At 40.0% G+C, this 27,983-nt stretch overlaps 3 protein-coding genes across 5 annotated transcripts; 1 reads left to right on the top strand and 2 right to left on the bottom strand.

The window, feature by feature from the left end:
* Positions 1-10: 10 nt before the first annotated feature.
* Positions 11-9,790, top strand: LOC118217560 (zinc finger protein Pegasus-like). 3 transcript variants are annotated; one of them, XM_035399431.1, is made up of 4 exons: positions 11-714; positions 1,804-1,984; positions 2,692-2,970; positions 3,156-9,790. In XM_035399431.1, exons 2-4 carry the CDS (start codon positions 1,852-1,854, stop codon positions 4,070-4,072), a joined length of 1,329 nt encoding a protein of 442 aa, XP_035255322.1. In that variant the 5' UTR covers positions 11-714; positions 1,804-1,851; the 3' UTR covers positions 4,073-9,790. The 3 variants fall into 3 exon arrangements, with proteins under 3 accessions (XP_035255322.1, XP_035255330.1, XP_035255336.1); XM_035399439.1 differs by having other exon boundaries at positions 312-714; positions 1,804-1,993; positions 2,788-2,970; XM_035399445.1 differs by having other exon boundaries at positions 322-714; positions 2,788-2,970.
* LOC118217580 (L-seryl-tRNA(Sec) kinase-like) lies at positions 9,385-13,504 on the bottom strand. Its single transcript, XM_035399474.1, has 6 exons — positions 13,152-13,504; positions 12,689-12,953; positions 12,283-12,484; positions 12,008-12,083; positions 11,399-11,492; positions 9,385-10,248 (listed from the first exon to the last, which is right to left on the bottom strand). Exons 1-6 carry the CDS (start codon positions 13,359-13,361, stop codon positions 10,022-10,024), a joined length of 1,074 nt encoding a protein of 357 aa, XP_035255365.1. The 5' UTR covers positions 13,362-13,504; the 3' UTR covers positions 9,385-10,021.
* Positions 13,505-13,887: 383 nt separating this feature from the next.
* zgc:174164 (uncharacterized protein LOC570656 homolog) lies at positions 13,888-26,340 on the bottom strand. Its single transcript, XM_035402623.1, has 22 exons — positions 26,135-26,340; positions 24,655-24,764; positions 24,450-24,526; positions 24,232-24,310; positions 23,703-23,779; positions 22,954-23,146; positions 22,713-22,775; positions 22,552-22,623; positions 22,135-22,304; positions 21,481-21,568; positions 20,744-20,874; positions 20,333-20,504; positions 19,936-20,025; positions 19,060-19,255; positions 18,752-18,857; positions 17,967-18,147; positions 16,996-17,082; positions 16,787-16,892; positions 16,323-16,440; positions 15,470-15,554; positions 15,094-15,137; positions 13,888-14,456 (listed from the first exon to the last, which is right to left on the bottom strand). The coding sequence occupies exons 1-22, from the start codon at positions 26,205-26,207 to the stop codon at positions 14,354-14,356; spliced, it is 2,421 nt and encodes an 806-aa protein (XP_035258514.1). The 5' UTR covers positions 26,208-26,340; the 3' UTR covers positions 13,888-14,353.
* Positions 26,341-27,983: the final 1,643 nt, after the last annotated feature.

Here is a 27,983-nt window from a genome sequence, read left to right as displayed (position 1 = left end):
AGCACCACAGCTTTTCTGCCTGCCCTGACAGGGAAGAACAACAAGTTCCATTGGTCCACAGAGTTCTAACAGTCCATCACCCGCCTATGCACTGCCCTGACCACAGCACAGCACAGCACAGTGTTTGCTCTGGTGGACCCAGCAAAGCCCTTCATCTTGCATGCAGACGCGAGGGACAGGCCTTGGCGCGGACCTTTTGCAGCTGACGAAGGGGTGTGAAAAGGGGTTGACAATAATAATTTTCGTACCAATCCACGAGTACAGCATGCGGATCGGTCGCCCCTCGGTTTCTTTTTTTTTTTGTGTAAATATTTAACGTTCCTAATCGGTATTGTCAATCAATGTATTTATCTTTAAAAAATAACCTTCTTCCCAGGAACGCTTTTTCGCAGACACATGCTTCGGCAACCGGAACTATTTTGCTGTTGCGCTGACCTTTTACCCCAGGAGACCAAACGGTTTTTTTCCCCCTTTGTGTTTATGAGGTGGCTAGCTAAAACCCAAGGAAACATAGCCAGTGCTAGCTACTTCAACAAAAATCGTGTATTTCTATTTTAGACAGCAGGAGATATTGTTGTACGCAGGCCATACTGGATTTTTGAGTCTTTACCAGCTAGCTATATGGAAAAATCCTGGATTTCAGCGGATAACTGTGGTCGTGTCGTTAGTGATGCTGAGAGCTGCCTTGGAGTGTAAACACTGAATTACTAGAAGGTAACGTTAACGTAAATGACTGCATTTGTACATATATTAGATTAATAACGGGCTAATTTGCAAACCGTAAGGATTTTGATATCTAGCTAATGTTGGGTGTGTAGTTTCATTCGCCGATCTAAATGGCTATTTTACAGTGAGCTTTTCTACCACTACTACCTTGAATATCTGTCGATGATGGTTAGCTAACAGTTGGCAACACTCGTCGCAAGCAAAGTGCCACTCGGCACTCCACGGCTATATTGAAAGCAACGTAATAAGGCGATGTAGACGATAATCTCGATAGTTAAAACGCAGGTTAATGACTTGCCAGGCATTTTACTAACTTGGATATGAACTTGCTAGGTGGCTAACTGTCGAGGTGTCCCACTCAAACCTGCTGATCGTTCCGTTGCTCGCAGAAGAAATATCGAGCAACTTTAGTTACCTAAATTGTTTTAATGAGTTTTAAAATACCTATCTTGTACTGTTTATTATACCGCCAGGTGACAAATTGTATATTTCGCTGACGTTATTTTGAAACTGCAAGCTTGCATTGCTATTTTAACAACGTATAGAATAATAAATCAATTTCTGTTGAAAAGCGTGCTTATAATGTATTCATAAGGATAAGACTGTGGTTTCGCTAGTCTAATATTATAAATCCGATTCACTCTTTTCACATCAAACTAACTAACGCCACGTAGCCTACAGTTGCGGAGTAGCCTATGTGGTTCTGAACAGGTAGCAGGCCGTGGGATAGATCTAAAAGTTAGCGTGGCTTCATATTTCGGAAGTTTAAATATATATATATATATTGCATGAAAGCTTAACCAGAAAGTTAACATATTTCACTCCGTGCACCGCATTGCAAAGCGATGTCGTTATTTATAGAACTACAAAAACAACTAATTAAGTTGAGAGTTGCTGACACTTGATCTGGAAAATGTTGAAGACAACGAGCTTATTAAATGCATTGAAAGAATGTGCTTGCCACAAACATATTTTGTCATGCGATATTAATTTATAATATTTTTAGCTTTAGTTTGAATTTCCAACGGCCATGTGACTGTTTAGCTGGAATTGCCCTGATGCTGTATTTGTCGGTAGGTGTGGCACCAGATAGGAAACGGAAAGAGAGCGTGCCTTGATAGAAAAATGGGGGAGAAAAAGCCGGAACCGCTGGATTTCGTGAAGGATTTCCAGGAGTATTTGACGCAGCAAACGCACCACGTCAACATGATCTCAGGTTCTGTGGGTGGCGATAAAGACCCAGAAGTGCTCCAAGGAGGTGAGACATGTGAGCAACACTATGGCTTCTTCTGTAAAACTTACATTCATGCAAAAGTAGGGATTATGAATGTGTATGCATTTAAAAATGACTATAACGCATGCTGTAGGTGTTTGAGTTTCACCTAAGTTTGAAAAATGTTATCCCTTTCCAGTATATTTGGCTGATATAAAGTTGTATGATCATTGTATTCCTCAACAATAAAGTGTAATTTTTTGTTATTATAAATAAGAAGTGCATTTGTGTTAGTTTCACATTTATTTTCAACCAGCCTGCTTTATGTTTATTCATGCAAGAGTTCTTCTGAATGTAATTGTGTCAATGGCTTTTGGCACCTATGAAAGATTGAATAAATTACCACCATTAGAAATAATAATACTAATCAGGTAATTACACACATGACATCTGGAGACAGAACAGTGCTGTACAAGTTACTTAGGAGTTACTTGAATTGTGGTGTCTTGTTTTAAAATAACCCACAATTGCCCCTATATGAGCCATTCAATCTGGCAGTTGTTAGAAATGTATATATCTCCAAGATCCTACACTAAAATTGAAGTAATATAGAAAATAAATTAATTAATTAGACAGTGAACTGTCCTTGTGAGGACAAATCTCAGTGTGGTTGGAATGATTTTAGGTGTTGAAACTTGCCGTGTCAGAAACTGTCATCTTCAGCATCACATATGAGTGGCGTTATGTTCCAGGTCTGCAGTCAAATCCTGTGGGAGTGCAGTCAGAGGATGGATATGAAGGTGATAGTGCCAGTGTAGAGTACAGACCTATGTTCTATTTACCGGCAGCCGGTACAGAGAACGACCAGAATGGGCTGGACCACCCATCCGTGGAGGTGTCCCTGGACGACGGCTCAGGGATGCTGGTGGACGGCTTCGAGAGGACGTACGACGGAAAGCTCAAGTGCCGGTACTGTAACTACGCCAGCAAGGGCACAGCACGGCTTATTGAACACATCCGAATCCACACAGGTAACAGGGTACAGGCTCGGCTTTCAGTACCAGTACAGTGTAATTCTGACAGTGGCAAATCCCTCTGCGGACGCAGTCCTTTTTGTCGTGTGCTGTTGTGAATGACGTCACTTTGATGACCTGAGCTAGCATCGGCGCGCCGCCCCTAACGCTCTCCCTTCTCTCCCGGCCGGCTGAAAAAACAGGAGAGAAGCCCCACAGGTGTCACCTGTGCCCCTTCGCCTCGGCGTACGAGCGCCACCTGGAGGCCCACATGCGCTCGCACACGGGCGAGAAGCCCTACAAGTGTGAGCTGTGCTCCTTCCGCTGCAGCGACCGCAGCAACCTGTCGCACCACCGGCGGCGCCGCCACAAGCTGCTGCCCATGAAGGGCGCGCGCTCCTCGCTCTCCAACAAGAAGATGCTGAGCGTCCTGCAGAAGAAGTCGGGTTCGCTGGGCTACGGGCGGCGGCTCCTCATCAACTTCAGCCCGCCCTCCATGGTGGTGCAGAAGCCCGACTACCTGACCGACTTCTCCCACGAGCTGCCCCACTTGCACCCGGAGGCCTACGAGAGCATGGCCAAGCCCCGGGACGCCCACGAGGCGCTGGCCGACAACCCGCTCAACCAGCTGTCCACCCTGGCGGGGCAGCTGGCCAGCCTCCCCCCCGAGGCCCAGGCCCCCGCCTCCCCCGACGGGATGTCCTGCCGGGACGAGAAGCCCTTCCTGGTCCAGCCGCCGGGCGTCGGCGGCCCCGCGTCGGCGGCGTCCGGGGGCGGGGCCCGGGCCTCCACGCCCACCACGCCGGAGCCCCGCCCCCCGGGGCACAGGAACTACAGCCCCGCGGCGGGGCCCAGCAGCGAGCACAGCGGGCGCACCAGCACGCCCAGCGTCAGCAACAGCCAGCCCAGCACCCCCGCGCCCGCCCCGCCCTCGCACGACCCCCAGCTGCTGAACAGCTGCCAGCACTGCGACACCTACTTCGCCGACAACATCCTCTACACCATCCACATGGGCTGCCACGGCTACGAGAACCCCTTCCAGTGCAATATCTGCGGCTGCAAGTGCAGAAACAAGTACGACTTCGCCTGCCACTTTGCTCGGGGGCAGCATAAACAGTGATTGCACCGAGTCAGAGAGGAACCGAGTAACCGCTGCGTTTTTGTTTTGTTTTAAAAGAAAAGAAGCTTAACTTATTGTTTTAAATTTTTTTTTTTAAATTGGGAGATTTGGTTCTATTCAGGGTTCAGTGCGGGAAGTGAAACAAAGCATTTCCTCATTTTTTTATATCTTAGAGAAACAGACTATTTCTTCAGAAAAACAGCCTCAACCTGTTTTGGTTTTAAATCCGGGAAGCTATTTGTTGATGAGGAAGTCGGGTGAAAGAATAGGGAAACTTAACATTATCCTCGGCCCTATCCGGTAACCTTCAGGGTATGTATCGTCTAAAATGGCTGTGTTGAGGGAATAGCGTTACTAAGCACAGTGTGTACTTTAAACAGTCCCACGCTCCCGCTGGTAATGACTACGATTGTTGTTCCTGACATCCAATCGAAAGAAACCATTACAGAATAACCGACTGTTAAAGTGGCTCTCGTGACACGAACGTTTGTCTCCAGTCTTTAAGATGTAGCCTGACTGAGTAGCACAAAGCACAGTACCTATACCGGAGTGGCCCGTGACCTCACTGCCTCACTGGCGTGAGCACACCCAATCACGAGAGTGCATTTCTAATCACCTGTTGCATTATGGAAGCGAACATCACATAGGAATTTACAGTAACACATTTTACATATACTCACTAAGAAGCTGTTTAACAATGTTGAGACTGATCTTGTTAACCCCATTCGGGATACATATGTTATGACTGACAGCAAGAGATTTGTGGGGATCAGTTTCACAGTTGGAGATGAAGTCTAGTCCTAGGCTAAATTCAATTTTGAATGGAGATTCTTTGTACAAAACTCAAATTAATTCCAGGACTAAGTTTAATCTGTGCCTGTGAAACTGGGCCTCAGAGTTAGGCCTAAATGTTACTTTCATAGGCAATTTCATAAGTTGTTTTGCATGAACGTGGTGGTCAAGTACACATTTGACAAGAATCACCAGATTTATCTGGTTTTAGCACAACAAACACGAAACACTCATTCATCTTTCTGGACAATGGAGTTTTCATGTCCAGAGATGGATACATTTAATTATGGAGAATTAAATCCCTGAATTAAATTCAATTGTTAATGGACACATTTCTACAGGAATGTCTCAAATCAAGTCTCAAAGCAGTTTTTTTATTTTTTATTTCTTATTTTTTACAAGTGAATGTATGCTGAAGCTAGGTGATTAGACATGAAAATAGTTGGAATTGTGCATTAACTGTTTGACCACGTTAAAGCAAAGAAACTAGTTCCCCTCCCCCACCATGTGGGGTCATGTCAGCCTGAACCAACCTCTCGGTAAGCGATAAACATTCCCTGAACATCCATCAGCGTTTCCCATGTCGCAAAGATATAATTGGATATCTTTATTGACGTATATTTAACATATGTCAGTCAAGGTGAAAGACTTAGTTTTCCCTCTGTAGGACCATGCGACTGGCTAAAGCTAGCTCTGTATTAGCTAACAAATGTACACTCCCTGAAAATGCATTGACTTATTCCTGAGTAAAAAATACTATCATATTTGGAATTTTACTAAATATTTTGAAAAGAGTCTAGTCTTGGGAGTGTTCATCTTCAAGGTTACATATAAATGACTCCAGTTTCTGCTGCACAAGGTTGGAGAACTGACTAAGGTGCCAATAATATTGCCTTTTTGAAGTTGCTTGGTAGCACTTTAGTGTTTTGTTCTGCAGTACATTTCATAATAAAACTCCCTTCATTTTGGACTTTTTTAAAGATGATTCCATTATCACGTGTCCCATATTAACAATCACAGGATGTATGGTGTGAGCCAAGTAATTCAACATTTTAAAGCTAGCCAAGGAACATAACACAAAACTAAGCCTTTAAGAACTTGAATTACTCTCATCATTTCAAGGCCAAAGTATTCTAAACCTTTTAAAAGTATTTTTTTAAATAGCATATTTTAATAGCATTGTAGCACCTCTATGGAATCACAGTAGTGTTCTTTACAATCAGCAGTTTAACAATTGTGCATATGTTTGAGTATTTATAATGAGTTGCACATTTTAACAAGTATGTTTGTTATCAGTTCTTATACTGGTTTGTACCAATAATTCATATATGTAATGTTTTATTTCTGGAGAAAAACGAAAGATTGGACTATGTTATACTTTGTAGAGATGTGGTGATATCAGGTACCGTGTACACTAATTAATACAGTCAGCTTTTTTATTTTATTTGAAATATACAGCCCTCTAAAGCTATTCATGTTAGGGTCTGGTGTGTGTACATATTACCAAATTATTTTTTTGGTGGTACGTTTATGATAAGAGGATTTTACTGAAGCAGATGTGTGAACATATCTGTGAACCTTCAGTGACCTAATACAAGCTGAAATTAGGGTAGATTTAAATTTTTGTATTTAATATCCCCAAACATCAGTTTAGCTGTTGGTTACTGGATAACCACACTTTTTTTATTTAAAAAAAGCGATAACTGTCAGTATTTTTCAGTTGTTGTTCAAAACATTTTTTATTTTTATTTACCAGTTATATGTCTAGTTATATGTTTATGGGAATAAACTTTTTGTAAAGGTGTTTACTCATTATTATATTATCAGACAGATTCAAGACATAATAATCTTTTGGTTGTAACAAAATGACCTGCTAAGGAGACTTTGTAGTTGGTGCAGATATTCCTTAAATCTTAAGTACCATATTTTTAAAATCATCTTGCTATTTAATGGTGCAATATGCAAGTTTTCACCCTAGTGGCAACAAATGATAATTACATCAACGTTCAAATGTAAACAAAAATGCAATGGGAGAGACTATGGGAAAACACACACCGAAAATGCGGATATTATTTGGTGATACCCCATGCTGGTCCTGTTGCAGAGTGAGTGATCCATGCTTGGCAACCTGACAGGCTGTGTAGCTGCCTTCCTGAAGTAGCAAGGAACATTAGCAGGATTTATAAAACGGCAATATCAGCTGCTTTGCAATTCAGTGATGAGATGTTGAATGTTTTCCATCTAGGTAACAAGTTAGCCTTTACGTTTTATCTGTCAAAAGTCATGTTTTTACCTGATTGAATTACCTATTATACATCAGTTACTGTCTTTTGTGTAATGCCACTTGAGATGTAAATTGTTTAGTTTGAAACAGATTATGCAAACTAGAATGCTAGCAGAATATTACATACATTAGCAAAACAGCCAATACAATCCTATAATAGTTTATCGATTTCAATAATACAAGTGGTCAACTGATTGATAGCCACGGAAACTACCTGTCTTCATGACAAAGCAATTATTGCATTTACGTAAGAATAGTAATGTTAGAGAAACACCCACAGGGGAAAAAAAAAAAAAAAAACTAAATAAAAAATATTTGCATAATGCCATACATGTACTTTTCTGTTTATCATTTTGATCAATAGCTAATTAGTTACCACCTTTTGATATCCAACATTATTCATTTGTAAATGAAGTTTCTGAGACTGATGTTGGCTTTTAAAGTTGGGTTTGCAGCTAAATTTATGAACTAAATTAGGTAGCTAACATGGATGTCTAACTAGATTGGTTGCTGCCATACACTGTCTGTGATTGTGATTGTACTTCTGAACATTTGGACCAGCAAGATTTTGTGGGTTTCTATCACAACCCAAAAGTAGTCACTTGTAGTGATATAATTTTGTTTACAAACAACGATACCACCCAAACAGAGCCATTTAAAAATTCTAATTTAGAAGACTCAAAGAAGACCTAAGGTGCTTCTCCCACCAAATCTCATTCTGTTAGCTGCAAATTTATCATGGTCATTTAGTGGTAAATTATTGAAAAAAGTAGCCTTCTGCACCTTTAAAAGCATTTTCTTTTCCCAAATGCAAGTTATCAACGGTCAAATTATGATCAGAGCAAACTCCAAAAGAAATTTGTGTGTTAAGTGTTTTCTTGCCTTAAATATTTTTGAAGAGCAGTGTATTGAGATAAAAGCCTAAAGATTTTATCCTTCCATTCATGACTGTTGGTCCATTATCCTGGCCACAGTTGAGTATTTGATTCTGGATTGTGGGGTTTGTCCCTGCATCAAGAGCTAGCTCTTTAGCTGGGTGTTCCACTTCAAGAGTGGCCTGAAGTGCTTGGTTTTTCCTGAGTGGATATCCAAGGTTTTTTTTGGATTTATCTGTTGTTCTAGACTTCTGTTCAGGTCGTTTGTGCTTTCTGGTTATTATATATCCTTGCCAGTCTGCTTTTCTTGCAAGATTAATCCCTGAAGAATTTGTTTTGTGTTGATTGTCCATGAGCATGTTTCTGTTTTTTTATGCTCTGGAAAGAGAAAAAACAATAAGGTCAGTGTTTGTTGCTCTTTATGTTACTGGAAGTCTGAGAACTGTACTTATACTGAGTTAACAACTTCAATATTTCGCTCCCTCTCGAACAAGACAACAGAACATTTGTTTTTCTTGGAAAAATCAAGTGTAGATTCATATTAGCACAGTCTTGCAAGAAAGGTGTACTGATTAGGATTCAGCATAACCTGAAAAATATATTTGGGGAAATCTGACTTGAGCCAGCTAGTCAACTAGCCAAATGCACACAAACCAAAACTTCAAATATTTTTTACAGAAAAAGCTAAATAACCCTCCAATTCTAATTGAATTCAAGGTAAATCATAAAATAACTCTAGTTCTTAACAGTGATACCTTACGCCCAGTGTTTACACAGTGATGTGTGAACATCCATACCTTCTGATAGCTACTGTAAAACTGATAGCCTTTAAATAACTTGCACATCATGATATATAAGATTTAAGGAAATCTGTTTTAATAGGATTAATCATACATCATTTGATACTCTAAATGCTGTACTTTGTAAAAGGAAACCTGTTCAATGTTGCAACTATGAAGGATGCAGTGATAGAATGATTGCAATTTATGTATATTTATTTAGTTTTACGGCTGTTTCACCAGTTTGAATGTTGTAAACACACCTTTACAAAAGGGCCTTTATTATTTAATAGCAAATTCAGCAAAGGCAGCCTTTGTGCTTTATTACCAGTACTAAGACTGAGATTATTCTTATTCCTTGCCTTGAGTCTAAGTAAATACAATGTAAATAAACAGACTTTTATTACTTGGTGAAAAAAAAAAGAAGAAAGAAAAGTTGTCATCACCATGTTTTCAGGTTTTCCTAAGTGTTCTGATTTTAGAATTTTGTCTAACCAGCGTGTGCTGATTCAGTTTGAAGTAGAACATCATAGTGGCTGTTAACTTTTAACAAATGGATGGAACACAGATATGTGCATTGCATTCAAGAGAGCATAGAGATTTGTTTATTTGTAACGTGCAGATGTGTACTTTCATCAAGAGACTTTTATTTTGCCTGGAAGTGAAGTGTCACTTTTGAGACTGTACTGTCATGAGTAAACCTTTGCTAGTGTTTTGATATGTAGAATGTTGTGTGTGTATGCGTAACACGATTTTGAAATGTAGCTGCTGTTCCCACTGCAAAAACACACAAAAAAAAAAATCTGGCAAAGAGGAAAACGGGTAGCTTTTGTGGTTTGCTCTGGGAACAACACTCGCTGCAAATCATGCTGTGCTAAATATATTGTACATGTAAAAACACAACTTGTGTTAGAGTAACCTGAACTAATGTCTTTTAAAAACAGAGCTCTGCGTTTTGTACATCCCAAGTAAACAACTTTCTAACTGATCTGTTTTCCGTTTGCTGTTTTAAACGCAACATACACAACCATTTATTACATGATATAGGAAGACAGCTCTTACACAGTGCACATTCAAGATTGATTGAAACCATAAAATAAAATAGCATGACAGAAAAATCCACTTTATGAAATTACAAGTGTATTTTAATATAATTTAATACAAAAATACTCTGATTTCTGAGGGAGTCGGGGATATGAGACATACTATTCAAACAACTTCATAGGTGTTTCACAGGTTCTGTGGAATATTTTCTCATTATGTCATTTTTCTCCTGGTCAAATACAGAAACTGCTCTGCTCACCACCAGCTCTACATTTATGGTCTCCCCAGGGCAGATGGGATAGCCTTGGAGAACCTGTTTTCGTAGGTCTTCCAGGAATTTTGTCTTCAGCTGGTTTAGCTCGGCAGCTAGACTCTTCATGTTACTTGCAGTCCATTTACATTCTGCGAATGGGAAGATGTAGAATTTTACAGTCAGCTGAATGTGGTGCATTAACAAATCACCATTTTTAAACCTTGAAATTAATAACTACTCAAAATTACGTGTGGTATATACAGTATATATTCTATAATGTGGGTTTAAACATTCCAACCCCCTGAAATGCTTGTAGAAATATGTGTACAATCACTGCACAGAACGACTCAATTTACTGTACAATGACATCTTATGGCAGCAGCTTATATAATTAAGAAGTTCCTGACAACCTGCCAGCTTTATAATGGCAGGTATCAAAGCATTTGGGGGTTTTCGTCTAAAGTAAGAAATTATACTTACAAGCAACTCCAAAGCAGCTTGTTCAGTTATGCCTTATTAGGACAACAATTATGGCCATGTAACTTTGCTCAACACATCTGGCACAACCATAACTTCTGAAAACACAATGTCACTGTAAAATCTGCTTTGGAGTTACCTGAAATGTATTTATCTTCTTTACACCACAAACTCCCAAATGCCCCGATATCCAACACTGTAGAGCTGCCAGGTTGTCTGAGGCTTTGGTATCTAAAACATCCTGCATTGCACACAAAAACTTTCTGGGCTATACATACACAAAACATACACTAAAACTGAAATAAAAATAATAAAAACCTCTCTCTTAAAGCAGTTTATTTCATCTGCTTTTAAACAGATTGAATAGTTTATCCAATTTACCACTCTACTACTCCAATTAGTTAAAAATGAGTATACTGAGAGGTGAACATCCTAAATTATATGGCAATTTAATAATTTCAATTAGGTGGCTTTGCAAGAGATGGAGTCAAGGCAGAGCACTATAATATCAATTTTGTTTCAGTAAAGGCCATGATTCACTACTTCATACCGCTCCTGCTTTGAAAGGTTCAAAGCTGATTTGAACCTTTTGATCAATTCCTGCAAAAAAAAACCAGTGGATGCAGGGTGCCTCCAGAGCCATGGTTATAAAATGAGTACTCTATGAATCAATTCATCTCTCCTATGATTTTCACCTCTCTCCCTTTTCTGTCATAATGTTCATTCATGACACACTTTGCTGGGAACAAATCATGGGCCCTTCTTTTGCTCTGGTTTGGTGGTCTGGGCCCGACTTGGCCCCGGGACTAGAGTGAGGCTTACCTTTGGCATCCCTCATGGCCTGGGAGACGAGGCGCCGACAGGCCTGGTCAGCCTGGTGCACGATACTGGAGGCACAGCTCTGCCGGTCGGCCTCCTGTAGCACAGAGAACAGGCTCTATTGTGTTTAACTGTGCTTTGAGTGACAACACAGGCTGATTAAGACATTAGAAGGGCAGAAGCTAAAAATAAATCCAACTTGCCATTTTATAACTTTATAACTTCACAATGTACAAATGAATACCTTTAAAATTTCTATATTAGTGAAATGGAATGCTTTGGTTTCTTCAAGACAGACTAGAATACTAACATGGTGAAACCATGTTAGTATTTTAGTCTGTCTTTCCATTTCAATGTAGAATAACTGTTAGGGAACTGGGAGTTTGACTCTCACTGTAACTTTGAGTTAGGTACTCATCCTGAAATTGCTTTAGCTGTATAAATTGATTACATGTAAAACTAAACTGTGTAAGTCACTCTGGACAAAAGCATATCCTAAAATGTTAATGTTATAATTAACGTATGTAGGTCAATGACTGATAGTCGCACATCCATATTTTTTTAACAAATATGTATATGTGCAAGTTTAATTAAAGACATAAAATGTTATGCCTTTTGTTCAGTGTTGTCCTGGATTGGCGTTAATGGATTCTCCAATGCAGCACCAAGCAACTGAATCAGCAGCTCTCTGATTAGGGAAGAAACACATATTCAGTACATGACATAAAGCCTGGTCATATTACAACAATAAACAATTAAAACAACAAATTACAACAACTAAAACATACTAGAGATACCACATGTTTAGCAGTTGCCTTCACCGATTACATTCAAAGCAATTAGTATTGGATTACAATTTTAATTTGTCATTGTTGAATGACGCATACATGTCCTGTTGTGAAAAGTCGATTGTACTGGTCAGTGTGAGACTCTTCTGCTCCCAGGTGTTTTTGAGGGGGTTTGGAGGCTCAATGCGCTTTGCCATCTCCACTATGACTTCATCAGGCAGGGGGCAGCCCCTCATGCGGTTTCTGGTAAGGCAGACGTTCAGAGGACACCGGAGATAAATCTGGCAGAAGCCTAGAGAGTCTGCATCAAAGGACGAACGAGAGGAAAAGGCTCTTGTTGAAGCTACCCACATTTCAGAAACACTCACAAATATGAACATTTTGGCTCTGTGTTATAATCAGGCGACTAACTCTAGTACTTCCCCGAATTTGTAGCTAAACATACCTAAATTAATGTAATTATAAAACATGTTTATATGCACTTTATATAATATAAACGACGTACGCTTTTTAGCCAGCTGGTACACTTCGTATCTCATGCTGGGATAGTAGAAGTTATCATCAAGCAGAACGAAGAGTGGCTCGGATTTTATATGCGACATTTGACGGAGTGAGTCATCTGACGCTTTAAGCACTTGCTGGTCCTGTGCAACCCGTTCAAATCTCGCCCAGGCTTCACCTCTATTCGCACATACGGGCGCATTCTGACTCTGCAGGAAGGCGTCCAGACACTGCAGCACTTCTTGTCGGTATGACTTCCAGCTAGATTGCTAAGGGATGCACAGTAAACATGAACAAAATGGGGACAGTGCAATACGAGTTCAGTGATAACAAGCTCACACAATGTCAACAGGCAGAAATAAACGCAGTATCTCCTAAGATTTGTGTAAATGACTGTAGGCCTACATTTCCAAAAGAACCCGTCTTAAACGACTTGAGAGGATGACAGAGCCAAGTTAAGTTATTACCGTGTCCATTAACGCGTCATTCTCTTTTCGCAACTCGTACGCCTCCTCCGGAATTATTTCATCATAGGACAAAATAAATATCCTCCATCCCTTCTTTCGAGTGTAGCTAGGGAGAGTCCGAACCAATGTTGACTTTCCTGCAGCTGGTAGTCCACACAATACACACAAGCAGATCCCAGAACGATCTATTTCTCCAGAAACTGTATCCATCAGCAAAATTTAATCGTTTTAATACAACTGCTTTGTGGTATCATGGGTTATGTTATAGTATATGTTTCTGTTATGTGTTAAATAGTGCAAGGTCGGAGGTTGCTCGGTAACCAGACATGCACTGTACTCCCAGCTTCCGGGTTGTGAAGTAAACAGGAAGTCTCAGAAACATTGGACAAATATGATTGGCCAGGTCAAGGACAAGGAGGGGCTTATGTTTTAAATAGAGAACCAGCTCCCGAGTAGGTGTGGGCCTCACATTGGCATAGAATACCAACTCCACACACACACGCAGACATAGATGTATCCGCATATCTATATAAAGATACATGACAATAAAGCAGTGTGTCAAGTACGCTAAAACACAGCAATAAAAGTAGAGTTTTAGCGCCAGCAAATCACACAAATTTAGAACTGGGGAGAAAAAAACAGAACTTGTTTAACAAATAAATTTTATTTATATCAATCAATCATACGTTAATATATTCATTTAAAAAAAATTATAGTTTTTCATTAAAATATTTGCAATCATAGTGCCTTTATAAAATATGCATTTTTCATTTACAAATACTTGGAATGGAATTAAAAATGACAGAAATGGCATTCTGCCATTCTCTCTGTTCACTGACTTGATAAAACTGTGTACAAAATCACAGGTTTATTTTATGACTGCATTATGAATAAAGTAAACACTCTTTTTACATTAGCATATTGGGAGAAAATGGGCTGAACACACCTTTCACTGTAATGGGCTTCAGTTCTGTTCAAACAAAATAATCGCATCTAACAAAATCTTAACTGAGTAATGACTTTTAAGTTGCCCATGTAGAAAAGAAAAAGAAATCCTGAAGTCTTCACGAAAAACAAAAATCAAATTCCACTTAAAGATGACACTGCCTTGTAAACTCAGGGCACATCCACACAGTGAGTAGAAAACAATGAAAGAAAATCCACTGAGTGTGATGCGAAGATCAGCTAGCTGAGTCAGGGGTCTAATGGGATGGACTGAGGTTGCTTGAAGGTATGGGTCTGGGTACACCCGGCCCTTGCCTTGGCGCAGGATGATGAACATTGGCCTGGTACAGTTCTTCGTAACTGGAAGCAGCACATCAAAACACATACAACGTTATTAATGTTGTGAAAAGCATGTAGGTTATTATACCATGAAATATCAAACACTATACACCGCATGTTTATTGTGTATATAGATTGTGATGCAACTCATTCAAATAAATATATTTGGATTAATAGAAAACATTCCAATGTGAAAATGAGCATAAAATTAACCTAGAATGAAATTAATGCATGTAAAACTTTCTTTCTTGAAGATTGTGAATTATATAGAAACATTCACAAGAACATTTCTGTAGGATATCCCATCCCAAAAATTTTAAAATAAAACAATATTATAGATACATTACTTTTTATTTTTAAATTCAGGCATATGTTCTATAACTATATCTTCAGTAATCACCATTTATAAAAAATATTCAGTATTAGATGGTTAACAGTTAAAATAAGTGTCAGGTGATACTTTTATTTTATGAGAGGTTTACAGGTGGAAAATGGGAAACAAGGTGGTAAAACAAGCTGCTGCAACAGAAAACTAATCAGTTTAAATTGGTGTCCTGTTTCAGCAGCTTGCTTTTACCACCTGGTAACCCCAACCTCTCATAAAATCAATAAAGGTATCACTAAATTGTTTATGGGTCACATTTAATTGAATGCATACCTGGGTGGGAGTCCTGAGACAACTTCTGGGTATGCAGGAGGTGGCTGAAAACAATGTATAGAAAACAATCTGAGAAACAATACTACTTGGATATAACAGTTCCCCCCATAAGTTTCACTACATGGAATGCTGGCTTGGGGATATAATGGCATTGATATTAATTTTATAAAAAATTCTGAATGTAAATTTCTGAAATAATGTTCCCTTTTGGAATCTGGCCTACTCAGTCATGCATATGACATGTTGTCTGCATGTTCTCACCCCACCAATGTCCTTTAATAGTATCATTCAACTGAGAATTGACTATTTAAATAGTTAACCTTGAACAAGTATGACTAGAACCAGGGGCTGAGTTTCCTTCATTTTAACAGCTTACCTGAAAAGATGGGGTGCTCTGTGTCTGGGTCTGTGGTGCTGCACGTGTCTGGCCACTGCCACTTGGTGGATTTCTTGGTTTGTTCCTGTGGAAGTGACATCATAATCGGAAGGTTAAAGGTAAAAGGCTTTTTGCAAGCTGGCAGGCTGTTACACTAATTTGAGCAGATTGTTTCTGCGTAGTGATTATTTCTGCAGTGCTGTACTTACTGCATCCCTAATACAAGGAAGAGAAAATGCAGGATGTTTGCAATATCATAGTATAACAATAGTATTATATATAGCTGAACATAAAAATGTATAATTTAGATTACCTTCGTGTTGTTTAAGCCCAAAAATGTTAGGGTGCTTGGGATAGTTTAGATATAAAAAATAAACACTCATATAAAGAAATAACCCTGACAGCACAGCTACATGACACAGGGCCGATCCAGGCACCATGTCACGCTCAATCTGTGGAAAGTAATCGTAATGTAGCAGGGAGGTAGTTTGCCAAAGATTTTTTGCAAAGATGTTGCTTATCACGGAGTCAGATTTTTGTCAAAATCAAAGAAAATATCATACTTTTGACACAGATTTGTGTCAAAATTATCAATCAAAACATTTGGTTGTCGGAACACGTTATATAGCAAATAGGTTCCTTGCACAGAAAAAACTTGTAGGGTCTAATTTACACCAGTGTGGAATGAGGATTGAGTCACTTGAGACTGTGGAGAGAGAGGTAAATATGTCTGAATGGTGCTTTACAAGTGACCTCAAGCGACCTGTCTCCTGACAGGAGCAATGGAATATTATGAGGTTCTTACTTTCTGAAGGGGCACTGAGTGTACCTCTATAGCCTGGAGAGAATGTACCTGAAAAGGACCATTATCCAGTCCCTCCTGAATATGTAGATCAGCACAAGGGCAATGAGGATGAGCAAGGGAACAACCAACAAGAAGAATATCAGCAGGCCGTTCCTGAGGGAGTAGTCTGTGGGAAAAAGCAAACCAGTGCTGGTCAACTCAATGAATACTAGGGTGATAGCAACATATCATTTTAAACAGAAATCAGAAAACTTCGTTGAATTCTTTGAGTTAAAATAAAAATAAAAAACAGAAACACAGATGAACAGAACTCTGTCTACGTGGAACGTTAGCGTATATTAATAATCTCAATAACAGTCAAATACAAAGCAGGACAAACGGCATCCAGAACAAAACTGATGTATGTCTGTTATTGACTTGCATTGAGGAGGTACCAAATATGACAACCTCCCACGCCCCCCTAATGAAAAAGGGGAGTGACATTACAGAAGAGGAGAAGCAGCCAATCGTACCTATCTGGGCGGGGCCACTGTCAATGCTGCCCCCTCTTCCTGCTGTGTTACAGGATGGTGGACCCCACCCATCGTTACAGTGACAGTGTCCCTGGTCATTGCACACCTGAAGAAACAGATAAACGTTGACTGCAAGCTGTCACACCTCCACCCCCACATCCCCCCCCCCCCCCCCCCCCGCCCCCCCCCCAACATAAAAAACCACTCACCCCTTGGCCATGACATGTCGTCGGAGCATCACAATCTTTTTCCTGTATCAGTGCTGAGGAGTTGATGCACTTGAAATCCAGGCAAGCCTAAAAATGGTATTCCAAAGTGTCATCAAGGTCAGATTATAACACTCCTCTTCCTTCACCATGATTTTGTGCAGAAAAATCAGCAAACAGAATATGGTTCTTCATACCACAAGAAACTTTGTCTACCAATTGATTTTTTAAATCATTTAAAAGACAGAAAAAAAAAATCATATTCAAGAAAAGACTAGCTGAATATATAGTGATTTAGCTATTTCAGAATGTGATTACACATCAATATACATATCAAAAGCGGTTTTAGGAAAATATTTTCTGGTAAGTAACGAAATGGAGCAAAACAATTAAGAAAGTTACAAAGCATGATTTCACAGTGTATTTGACAACCATTTAAAAAAAAAGAATAACACCTACATTAGACGCTGAACGGCTGAAACCATTACATAAAAACATTTCAGGCTGCAAACAATTATTAAATTATTTTTAAATAGTGCAGTTAAATTAAGCATTGTACTGCTGCAAGTTTCTAAACATTTGTCAGGGGCATAATGTTGGTAATGTTTTATAGTGGCAGTTGGTAAATGTAATTATTCTTTTATTCCATTATTCTTTTAAAAACTGTGATACATGTTGAGTGCAGGAAGAAGTAGCTCCGCCTGATTAACTAGATGTTGGATGAGTTGGATGTTAAGACACGATCACTTTAAGCTACAAGTGCTTTCTTGTTCAATTCATAGAGCAAGGTGGCAAGGTTTATTATTGTCTTCTGAATGGGTGTGACAACATTCCTCCAGGGAAAAGACGGAAACCAGAGTTGCATGTGCAAGAGCCTCTGGTTTACTATATTTTAAAAGGTAATATGTTTGAAACCCTCTTGAGTGAACAGGTTCCTCTAAACACAAATCAAGGCCCACTTCCTTTGAACTTACCTTCCCTTTACCGCAGCCACTTCCTGTATTAACATAGCCGGGGTCTAGGACGTCTGTGCCCAAGTTAAAGTCGACATTCACACAACGAGCACTCTGAATGTCCTCCACAGTGATTGTGGACCCTTTCGGTGGAAAGTTTGCATCGACATTGGTGCACTGAACCTTCCCACACATAAAATTCCTGCATTCACAAGATAGACGCACAGTCAGGATGGAAAGCAGAGGAACCATATTCAGTGTTGAAGGTTCCATGACTTTATTAATATTAATATTCATTTTGAAGGCATTCATATTTTGGGCAGCCAAAATGGCATTAACACCTGAGGTTCTTTCATGGGTTCTTCACAATCATTTTTTTGCCCAGGTACAATCAATTAATATCTGTCATTGATTGCCTGAAGAGGCAAACAGTGAACAGTGAAATGGAATCCTGTGACACGCCATTCTTCAGTGTTCTAGAATCACAATAAATTTGACTGCAAACAATTGTTCAAAATAAAAACTTTTCACATTAACCATTCCCGTCACTGAACATGCCTCAGATGATCAACTACTCATGTTAGCAGAGCACTGTTGCTGCTCTAGCGTGCCTTTCTAGAACACTTTCAGTCACGTTTCACACGTGAATATACTACATACAAGAATATAAACAAGATCTGAGATGCTGAATGTCAACAGAATCTCATTATGTTAGCTCCAGATTTATCATTTAGTGATATCGGACTGAAGAAGTTTGCACACTGTACCTCAATTCGTACCTAAACATAGTAACTTGGACTACTTACTCAGAGGCACATTGGACATACTTCGACCCTTGGGAACCACAGTTTCCAAACCGGTCTCCTCTTGAGTTGACCACGTTGAAGCAAATGTCATCTGCCTTTCTTGCAGCTGTAAATAAAAGTACAATGACAACAACACAGGCGGATGGACTTCGCTCGTCTCAATCGTCCCCTTGGGTCATTCTGAATTTGCCAAAAGTAATACATGCCAGTCTAGTCTCCCGTAAATAATCAAACAAGTATGAAAACAAACGAATGTAAAAAAAAAAAAAAAAAGAAATAAAAAGAAAAAGAAACTGCTGAGACCACACCTCCACCGAAAAGATGCTGACACTGGAAGTCGTAAGTCTGGCAGCGGCCTTCAAAGCAATAGGCGGTGTTGTTGGCGCACGACAGTCCGTCCATGATGTAGAAGTCTTCAGGGCAGAAGGCCGACCGCCCGTTACAGAACTCCGGCAGGTCGCAGATGTTGACAGACGTCCTGCATGGCGTTCCTGCCACCTTGATCTAGAGCACAAAAACACCAGCTTGTTTGAAAGACCTTGAGTGCCCTCTGCACATAGGGAGGACACTGGGAGACAAGTGCATAGACAAAGGCTACAGGGTCTGTATAATAAGCATTAGCAAAAAACAGAGATATTCCTCAATCAAATCGTTAATTACATTTAAACAATATCAGAGGAATTAGAAGGGCCTTCAGTCCTTCACAACTTGAATATCTGTACTGGAGCACTGCTGAGCAGTTTTATGCGTAAATATCGACTGAGCTGTGACGTAACTAACACCCCCTGTTGAAGTTTCTCATGGAATGTGTTACGATGCTTTTTAAAGGCTTGTCCCTGTTTGTCCTACATAGTACGTGGAGGCTACATAACCTGTCCACTTGCGCTTCTCTGAACCCAGCACATCCTCAACTCCGCATTCTTAACACCGAACGCTCTGTCTTCCTAGCACAGAAGCCGAGGCATTTCAGTTTCGTGCATCTCATGAATATTCGTTCAGGTGTATGTCTGAGGAAAATACCGCGTCGACCGATATTCTGTGCTCTAAAATAGCACCAGAAACTCCTGTCACCGGCCAGAGCCTTGCCAGCCTTAGGATGTGGGGAGAGGATCGAAGGAATGCAAGACAACCATCTTTGTTAACCTATACAATCTGTGGCGACGCTGATGCCGCTCTGTACTCACCTGGCAGTCCTGGCAGCAGGCGCCCTGCGCGCAGACCGATCCCGAGGTGAAGTTGCAGGTGGCCGCGTTGCAGCACTTGTCTTTGCACACCTGCGGCGCACAGGAAGGACGCAGCTCAATGTCAGAACAGAGGGGGTTCGAGTCCCTGCTAAGGGGCCCAAATTACTGGAGTAAAACGCGATACTGAGAAAACTGCTGGACGTGCACAGACTGTCGTGTGCGTAGCATTTGTGTAATCACGCATCGCTATCTGCAATGCAACAACTGTAATATCCATATTAGCGCGTCGTCTGTGTTGAAGGAACAGAGCAACTTTGAGATGCACGGCCAATGAAAATCTTTGAAATAACTCATCGCCTAATCTATCTTAAAACGGCGATCTGTCCTGCTGAGGCACCTCTGGTTTGCCACAGTCGCACTGCTCCCCCGCCTCCAGCAGCCCGTTGCCGCAGTCCGCCACCGTGATGATGTCCGAGGGGGACGGCTGGTTTTTCAGGCAGAGCCCGCCCCCTCTGAGGACCAGCCTCTCGAAATCGTTGCCGCTGCAGTCGCTGAACTTGGTCGACCCCCTGAAGGCAGAAAAAGGACAGGGTGAAACCAAAGAGCAATACGCCTTGTGTACACATTCGAGCAGGCCTGTACTTCAAATATCAATTAAATAATGACAACAACTGCGCAAGTTAGCACCCAGCGCATACGAGCAGGTCCATACTTGCTTAAGGAGGAAATGTGTAGTGTAGCTGTGTACTTTCGTGAGGTTTTGAGTGGTGTGCAATGTGGAAGTGTGAGGAAGGGGGAAGAGCTTCACCCCGCAGAGGCAGCCATGATGCAACTCCCTTCACCGCAGTTGCAGTTGACTCCATCGTGGCTCATGCCCAGGTTGTGGCCCATTTCGTGCGCAACCACGGTGGATACGAACTGCAGACGATTGTCACTAAACTATAAGAAGCAGAGCACAAGATAAGGGTCACAAAGTACCGGTAAGGCGGAGAGAGAATGCCACAAACAATGTAAGGAATTCAAGAAGGTGAAATGGGGCAGCGATGGTATTTCCCGCGGTATGACTTGCACATTGTCTCTTTGGCGGTCTCATTATTTTCCAGTCAGACGGCTGACTGTAACGTGCCACGGTACATTCACGCAGGGGCGTGTCTAAATGGGTGGCATCGCCCTCCCCCCCCGCCAAATATGATTGGCCCCCCCTGGTGCCCCCCCAATGCCATTGGGCTAGCGTACTGTCAATTTGACAATGCCCAATGCCATAAGATCAGAGCACTGTCAATCGCTGCCTGATTCCTGTAATACCACCTGGGCACAGAGCACTGCACAAGAGCCTGAAAATCGTGCCCAGTGTTTTCTAAGCCAATTTTCAATGCTGTATTTACTTCTGATAGACTTTTCTGATTTCCCATGCACCCCCACCCCCCCCACCCCCCTGACTGGTTCTTGGTCCCCCCTGTGCCACCTCATTTTAAAAATCCTGGAATCGCCCCTGCTATCGACGACAGTCGCAGTCGCAAGCAGTGCTGGCAATGGTGCACGTACCACACTGATTCCTCCAGCGGAGGCCGCGGAACACACGCTGCCCACGAACGCCATGCCCAGGACCCCTTCATACGACCGGTTCCGCCCCCTTAAACGGCAGCAAACGGGGGCAGAAATTTCAACGACGTTGCAGGAGCTCGACTGAGTCAGTATTATTCTGTTTGCAAACACTGCGTATATTTGAAAATAATATTTATAAATAATGATATCATCTAACTTTTTAAATAATAAAAAAACATGTTTTAAAGCCACCAGGCTAGATTAATCACCATAAGCAAAAAAAAAGGCCAGCTATTTTACAAATATTACTGTTATTGATGTGATATTCCATGTAATGGGACATAATATTCCCATTGACCATTTCATCCAAGCCAACTGATATTGTAATGGCTACAGTACAATCTGTATCCCAAAATACAAATGGGGTGATACTGCCCAATGCCTGACATGAACTACTGTAAATGTGAGAAAACATTTTTCATATTACTTCATACCATAAGATGCTATACCCCAATACTGAAGGTAAAAAAGATCAAATGAGTGAACACGCAAGGACTCAAGGACACTGTAAGAGTCCCCCCCCCCACAAAAAAATAAATAAAATAAAATAAAATTTTAATTTAAAAAAAGAGTGCACCACACTTCATGACTCACACAATCAACTGCGCCACGTCATTCCTGATGCGGGGGAGCAGATCCTTTTTCCGCCACTTGACAAAGTTCCCCAGCACCGTGGAGGGCGGGTCATCCACGCTGAAAGGGTTCTGGTCCTCGAAGATCTCCAGTCCCACCAGGATCACGTAGATGTTCAGCTGCTTGTAGTACTGGAAGAGAAATCGCATTGAGGAACTGAGAGCAGAGAAAGGGAGACACGGTGTGAACGAGAATGCTCCATGTGTGCCGCTTCATCCCAGGGGAAGAGGAAGAACTCTACTGGACGTATAACGAATTGCTTTCTCATAGCAGTATATAACAACAGAGACACAAATTAAGCATCTTTCACTTTATCCACCAACTGTCAGCACACCTGTAAGGACATTATGTACTCAATGCAGAGGGACAATCTCTCACCCCGTCCAGTAGGTTAGCCAGGTCCACCATTTCCTCTCGCACAGCTGTGGCATTGCCTTTCTTGAAGTCAAACTTATAACACAGAAACAGACCACCATTATCTTGAGAAACATGTAAAACCAGCGGTCACTCAAAAATGAATTTTTTTTTTAAAAACTCACCCTCTTCTTGTCCACAACCAAAACCAACTCAACATATCTGGGTTGAGGCAAGTTACGTTTTTTCTGTGAAAGTAAAGAACAGAGCCAACCTTTCAATGGGTACAGGAGCAAATAAAACTTATGATATAATATTTACAGTCACAATGTAGATATGTTTTTCAGCATAATTCTTCTGGTTAAATTTTAACTGTTAAAATGGAACCTAAATAGGTCTGTTTAACTGTTAAACATTGCTCCATACTCTGAAAAGCCTGCTCATTGTAAATGAGGGGTCAGGGAAGGTGTGGCCATTAGATTGAGACATCTCATCAGTCACTCCACAAACAAATTGCTCAGGGTGGCTGTCCCACAGTGGGAACAGGAGGTGCTCAAAGGTTGTAGATTTGACAGCTGGCTCAAGTCCATAACTCTGATTCCCAATAAGAATGACACCCCTGGAATGAAGCAGAATGACAAAGATGTAACAAATGCTAGCAGCAGGTCTACATTGAGAACATGGCTGCCATTTCAAAGGAAGCAAAAATTCAGTTACCATAATTTCACCAATTTAGTACAGCAAGACCACTGATTGTAGACAAGCACCATATCACAAATGCTTTTTACCCCCACTCAGCTCGATTTATTCACAATTTAGTAAGTCATTTATTATTTTATGACAAGGGGAAAATGGCAACATTCGCTTTCCAAAGTAATGTATACTTTGGAAGTAGAGTACACTACATTCTGTGACATGAAACCATTTTAAACAATCATGATTCTAACATAGTGGTCCTGATGCTCTTTGATAATGAGCAGGATAAACCCAGTCAAGATAATTCAAGTACTGTAATTGCTTTTATATCTATCAGCAGCTAATAAGTTGCTATAGCGGGCCATGTAAAAGAGGTGTGTTCATCATTTCAATGCAAAACGAAAAAGACCTGCCTAAAGTTTGAAACATAATTCCCTCTCTCTATCTCTCACATATATATACTCCAGTAAGGGACATACTTCAGGCCTGTGCAGGTGCTGAGAGCCACCAGGGAATTTTCATGCCCCTCCACATGTCCATGATAATGACAACCATTCTGCAATGGAGTAACAACCATCAGGGAAATACATTCAAGCACAGGCCTCGGAATCAAACACTCAAATATGAAATGCTTTCATTAGCTCATACACCACAGGATTATCATAGTATTATTCAAAAACTCATTTCGAATAAAAACCATTTGTTTTTCAAAACGACATCCAAACAGGGACTTTTGCAACTTGAAGCAAGATAACTGCTTGAGACTACTCACATGGCTAGTGTTTTCAAGTCAAGTGTTTTGTTCCTGAATTCACATCCTCTATCATTAAACATTGGGGCATGTCATATTTATTTTCCTGTTCATATTGAGCAAGACATACGCAACATAATAAATTACAAATGATCATTTAACCTTCTGAATCTTCTAACAATGCAATCTTTTTATGAGCAAACACATTCATCATAATCTTCTTGTTATTAACCAATTAGGAGTATGTATCTACTTACAGTCACTTTAGGATAGGAGGTCACCAGATTACCATTGGCACCATGAGAGTGCTGCACAAAGGACTTTGCTATAAATTCTCTGAGCAAAAAAAGAGGGGCAGTTATATCAATGTGGGTCTCTCTTAATCTAAAGTGATAAAAAATGTTAGGAGTTAAAGATAACAACCGTTACTGAACAGACTGTAGAATCAAACCATTTAATGAAGAAAAAAGCTCACTTGTTCTTTTGCAGATGGAGAAAGTGGTCCTTGTTCTCAATGCTCAAAGAATATGTCAGCCTCTCTGGCTTTACTTCCTACAATAGACCATACGGATTTGTAGTTTTTCGTTGATGATCCCCCAGTTTTAAAATGTGATGTCACCACATACCCCCAAATTGATTACAGTAAAACTTCAAACAGATAAAACTTAAACTGGATTTACCTCTTTTGATCGTTCACTAGGTTTGTCCTCCCTTTTTGATCGGTCCAGAACAATGTGAGGGATGACTACTTTGTAGTTACGTAATTTTGATGTCTGTGCCTGAAATAGACCTGGAAATGAGAGTGAACTGGTTTCATGTGATTCTTGTATAAACACAGCAGTATGGCTTTATGAATGCCTGGGCGTTGTCTTCCTGGTTAGAAAACATTCTGAAAGACTTAATCTGCATCTTTCCTATGGGCCACAAATGACATGGAACAGCAAACCATACATCAAAGACTGTCATTAGAATTATCTATGAGTGTTAATTTCAGAATATTTCATTTTACTTGGGGCGTCAGAAAAATTGGTAATTTATTGAAAAGTTGAAGATAACCAATGCTGCTATGCTGATCATTGCATGATAGAGGTATTTCAACATTCTAGTTTTACATGGTCCAGAAGTAACATATGAATAAATAAAGGAAGCTCAACTGTACCACTGCCTCAATTTGTCAGGCATCATCACAACTATACAAAATACACCTATATGACAAAAGGGAAGTATATGTGTGTTCACAAGCTTTTTAAATGTATTGAATCAACTATATATGCAACTATATTAGTATATAAATAGGCCTATAAGCAAAATATGTGCACGCTGTAGTACGGGCTAATGAATAATTCACTATTTAATTTACTTCCTGTCAACATTAGAATGGCAGACGGCTGACAGTTTTCACTCTGTCACAAGTCACTTTTCAAAACGCATTTCTTAGAATGGTCTTTGGGCTAATTATGTTTTCACTTTACGTTGTTATCATTTCACTATTATTGTGCATTTCAATGTTCTCTTATCCTTTTCAAAGGTGTCTATGTTTTGTTGGACTAATTTTACCTTTTGGAAAGCGCTTTGAGCGTTATGTTCCGAAAAGCGTTATAAAACATTAGTATTATTATTATTATTATTATTACAATCGCGATGGGGGATTTTCACATTTGCCGAGCAATTAAGCGACCTCTTACTTTTAAATAACAGGACTCCTAATCCAAACAAGTTCAATTAAAAGACACAACGTTCATAAAGAATGGGCTAAACCAGTCACGTGTACTAATGTAAGTAGCTAAATTTAAGATAATCGATCAGGAACTTTTTTCAACATTACTAAAGGCTAGCCCCTTCTGAAATCGAATGCTTTTTATGAGGCTAGTTGTGGAACTAAGGGTTTGTTATCATCATATTGTAGGCTATAGGCGGAAGCGCATTTCCTATTTCCCTTGAATTTTTAAAGTTTAACAAGCTACTGACAGCTGATTACAATTCATATGCAACTGCTACTTCTGAGATATTAGAAATAAAAAAAAGTAAACGAAGTAAGGTGACTGTCGTCTTTTTATGGATAGTTGCCATGATAAACATAGGCTACACTACCGGTGAGCTACGCGTCACTGTAGCTACCAAGATGTAGCCTTGTTCAAGTACATATAACAATGGTCTTACCGTTGCTTTTGATTCCTGTTAAACAACAAAACATTAAATAGATTATCGAAAGACGTAGGCTTGTTCGTGACATAGTTGTTCATCCAATTTATGTCACCTTTGAAGGACTTCGCCTATGTGCTGGTATGAGTGTAAATGGAAAGCGATTTGAGTTGCACCAGGGGTTCAGGTAATTCGACAGGTGGGGCGGGTATGACTGGAAAAAAATGATACCGCGTAGCAAAGAGAAGGTGCAACAAAATCCGGTTTAGCAAGTAGCGCATTTACATTTCAACAGCGCACAATCTGGGTTCAGTATGTTCCGTATCTTTATATTAAGTTCGTTTTAAAATGCTAATTGATTATTGTTTTTTTCTTTCGGGATTAAAATTTCTTAACATACATATCTTCTCAGTATTTACAAGCAGCTTGTTTTGAAGTAAAGTGCTTTTTAATCTGTCCAATTAGTTTACAAACTTCACCTGGTGCCTGTTGGCCTGTGGTCGCGAGCTCGGGGCCAACAGGTCAACATATACAGCCAGGGCCTCAATACTTCTGATAAAGAAATATATATGTTTTATTGATTTGGCTCTGGATTCCATAATTCTAGATTTGTAATTAATTCACATGTGGATAAAGAGCATGTTATCAGCTTTTATTTAAGGGACTTTTTAAATATATATATTATGGTTTCACCATGCAGAAATTACAGCACTTTTTATAAACAGTCCCATGTCAGGGTGTCATAACATTTGGGACAAATGGAGTCACAGGTGTTTCTGATTAGTCAGGTGTGTTCAATAGTGCAGGTATATATGGGCTTTCAGCATCTATTTAGTTTTGATTCTGGGCTTTTTTTCCCTCTTTGGAGTCTGTTATTGGTGTTTGCCAACTTGAGGACCAGAGCTGTGCCAATGACTGAAAGTCAAGGAAGCCATTATGAGCTTGAGAGAAGAAAAAAAAAAAAGACAGAGACATAGGCCAAACCTATTTTTATACAGTCTATGGGCCAAACCTTCCACTGCTATTCAGTAGTAGTAGTAGTAGTAGTAGTAATTTATTTTGGTCCTTATTAACAATTTTCCAAAAATAATGCACATAGAAATAAATGAATAACAATAAGGCATTACATTAAAAGGAAAACAAAAAATGACTGAAAAGGTGTAGGCTGAAGCTTTAGCTTATTATACCTACCCTTTTTACATAACATATTCTAATAGGCAACCCTTTCACTACTAGGTTTAGGCTATACAAAAATAAAACAAAACAGAAACAAAAACAAAAGTTCCAAACGTTTCATACACAATAATGATCATAACTCAGTTATATATTTGCTTACCACATTATTTTTAAACATTTTTTTTAATTTTCAAAGTGAACTATTCCACAAGTTAACCCCTTTGACAGATATACATCTAATCTGTATATTTGTCCTTACCCTTGTATTTTTTTTTAAACATACCTATTCCCTTAAATTCATACTGGCTCTCTCTAATTTCAAACAACCTCTGAATACAGTTAGGAAGCAAATTTTTTATGCTTTGTACATTATCTGTGCAGTTTTAAGATCAACTAGATCACAAAACTTTAAAGCATGTAAGTTGATAAATAGTGCGTTGGTTGGTTCATAATAATCCGTTTGATTTACAATTCTTATAGCTCTCTTCTGTAGGATGCAAATTGTAGTAGTGTTGGTTTTGTATGCGTTCCCCCATACTTCCACACAGTAGGTAATATATGGAACTATGAGAGAACAATACAGTATGTGATTTCTGATTCAAGATTCAGGACACCATTAAGAAGAAAGATCCCTGGTGGGCTCAGAAATCACAGAGACTGGTAAGCCAAAAAATACCTATACAGTTAACAC

Source organism: Anguilla anguilla, chromosome 2 (genome assembly GCF_013347855.1).
Source record: "Anguilla anguilla isolate fAngAng1 chromosome 2, fAngAng1.pri, whole genome shotgun sequence".
Classification (NCBI taxonomy): Eukaryota; Metazoa; Chordata; class Actinopteri; order Anguilliformes; family Anguillidae; genus Anguilla; species Anguilla anguilla.
This window is presented reverse-complemented; position numbering and strand designations above follow the sequence as displayed.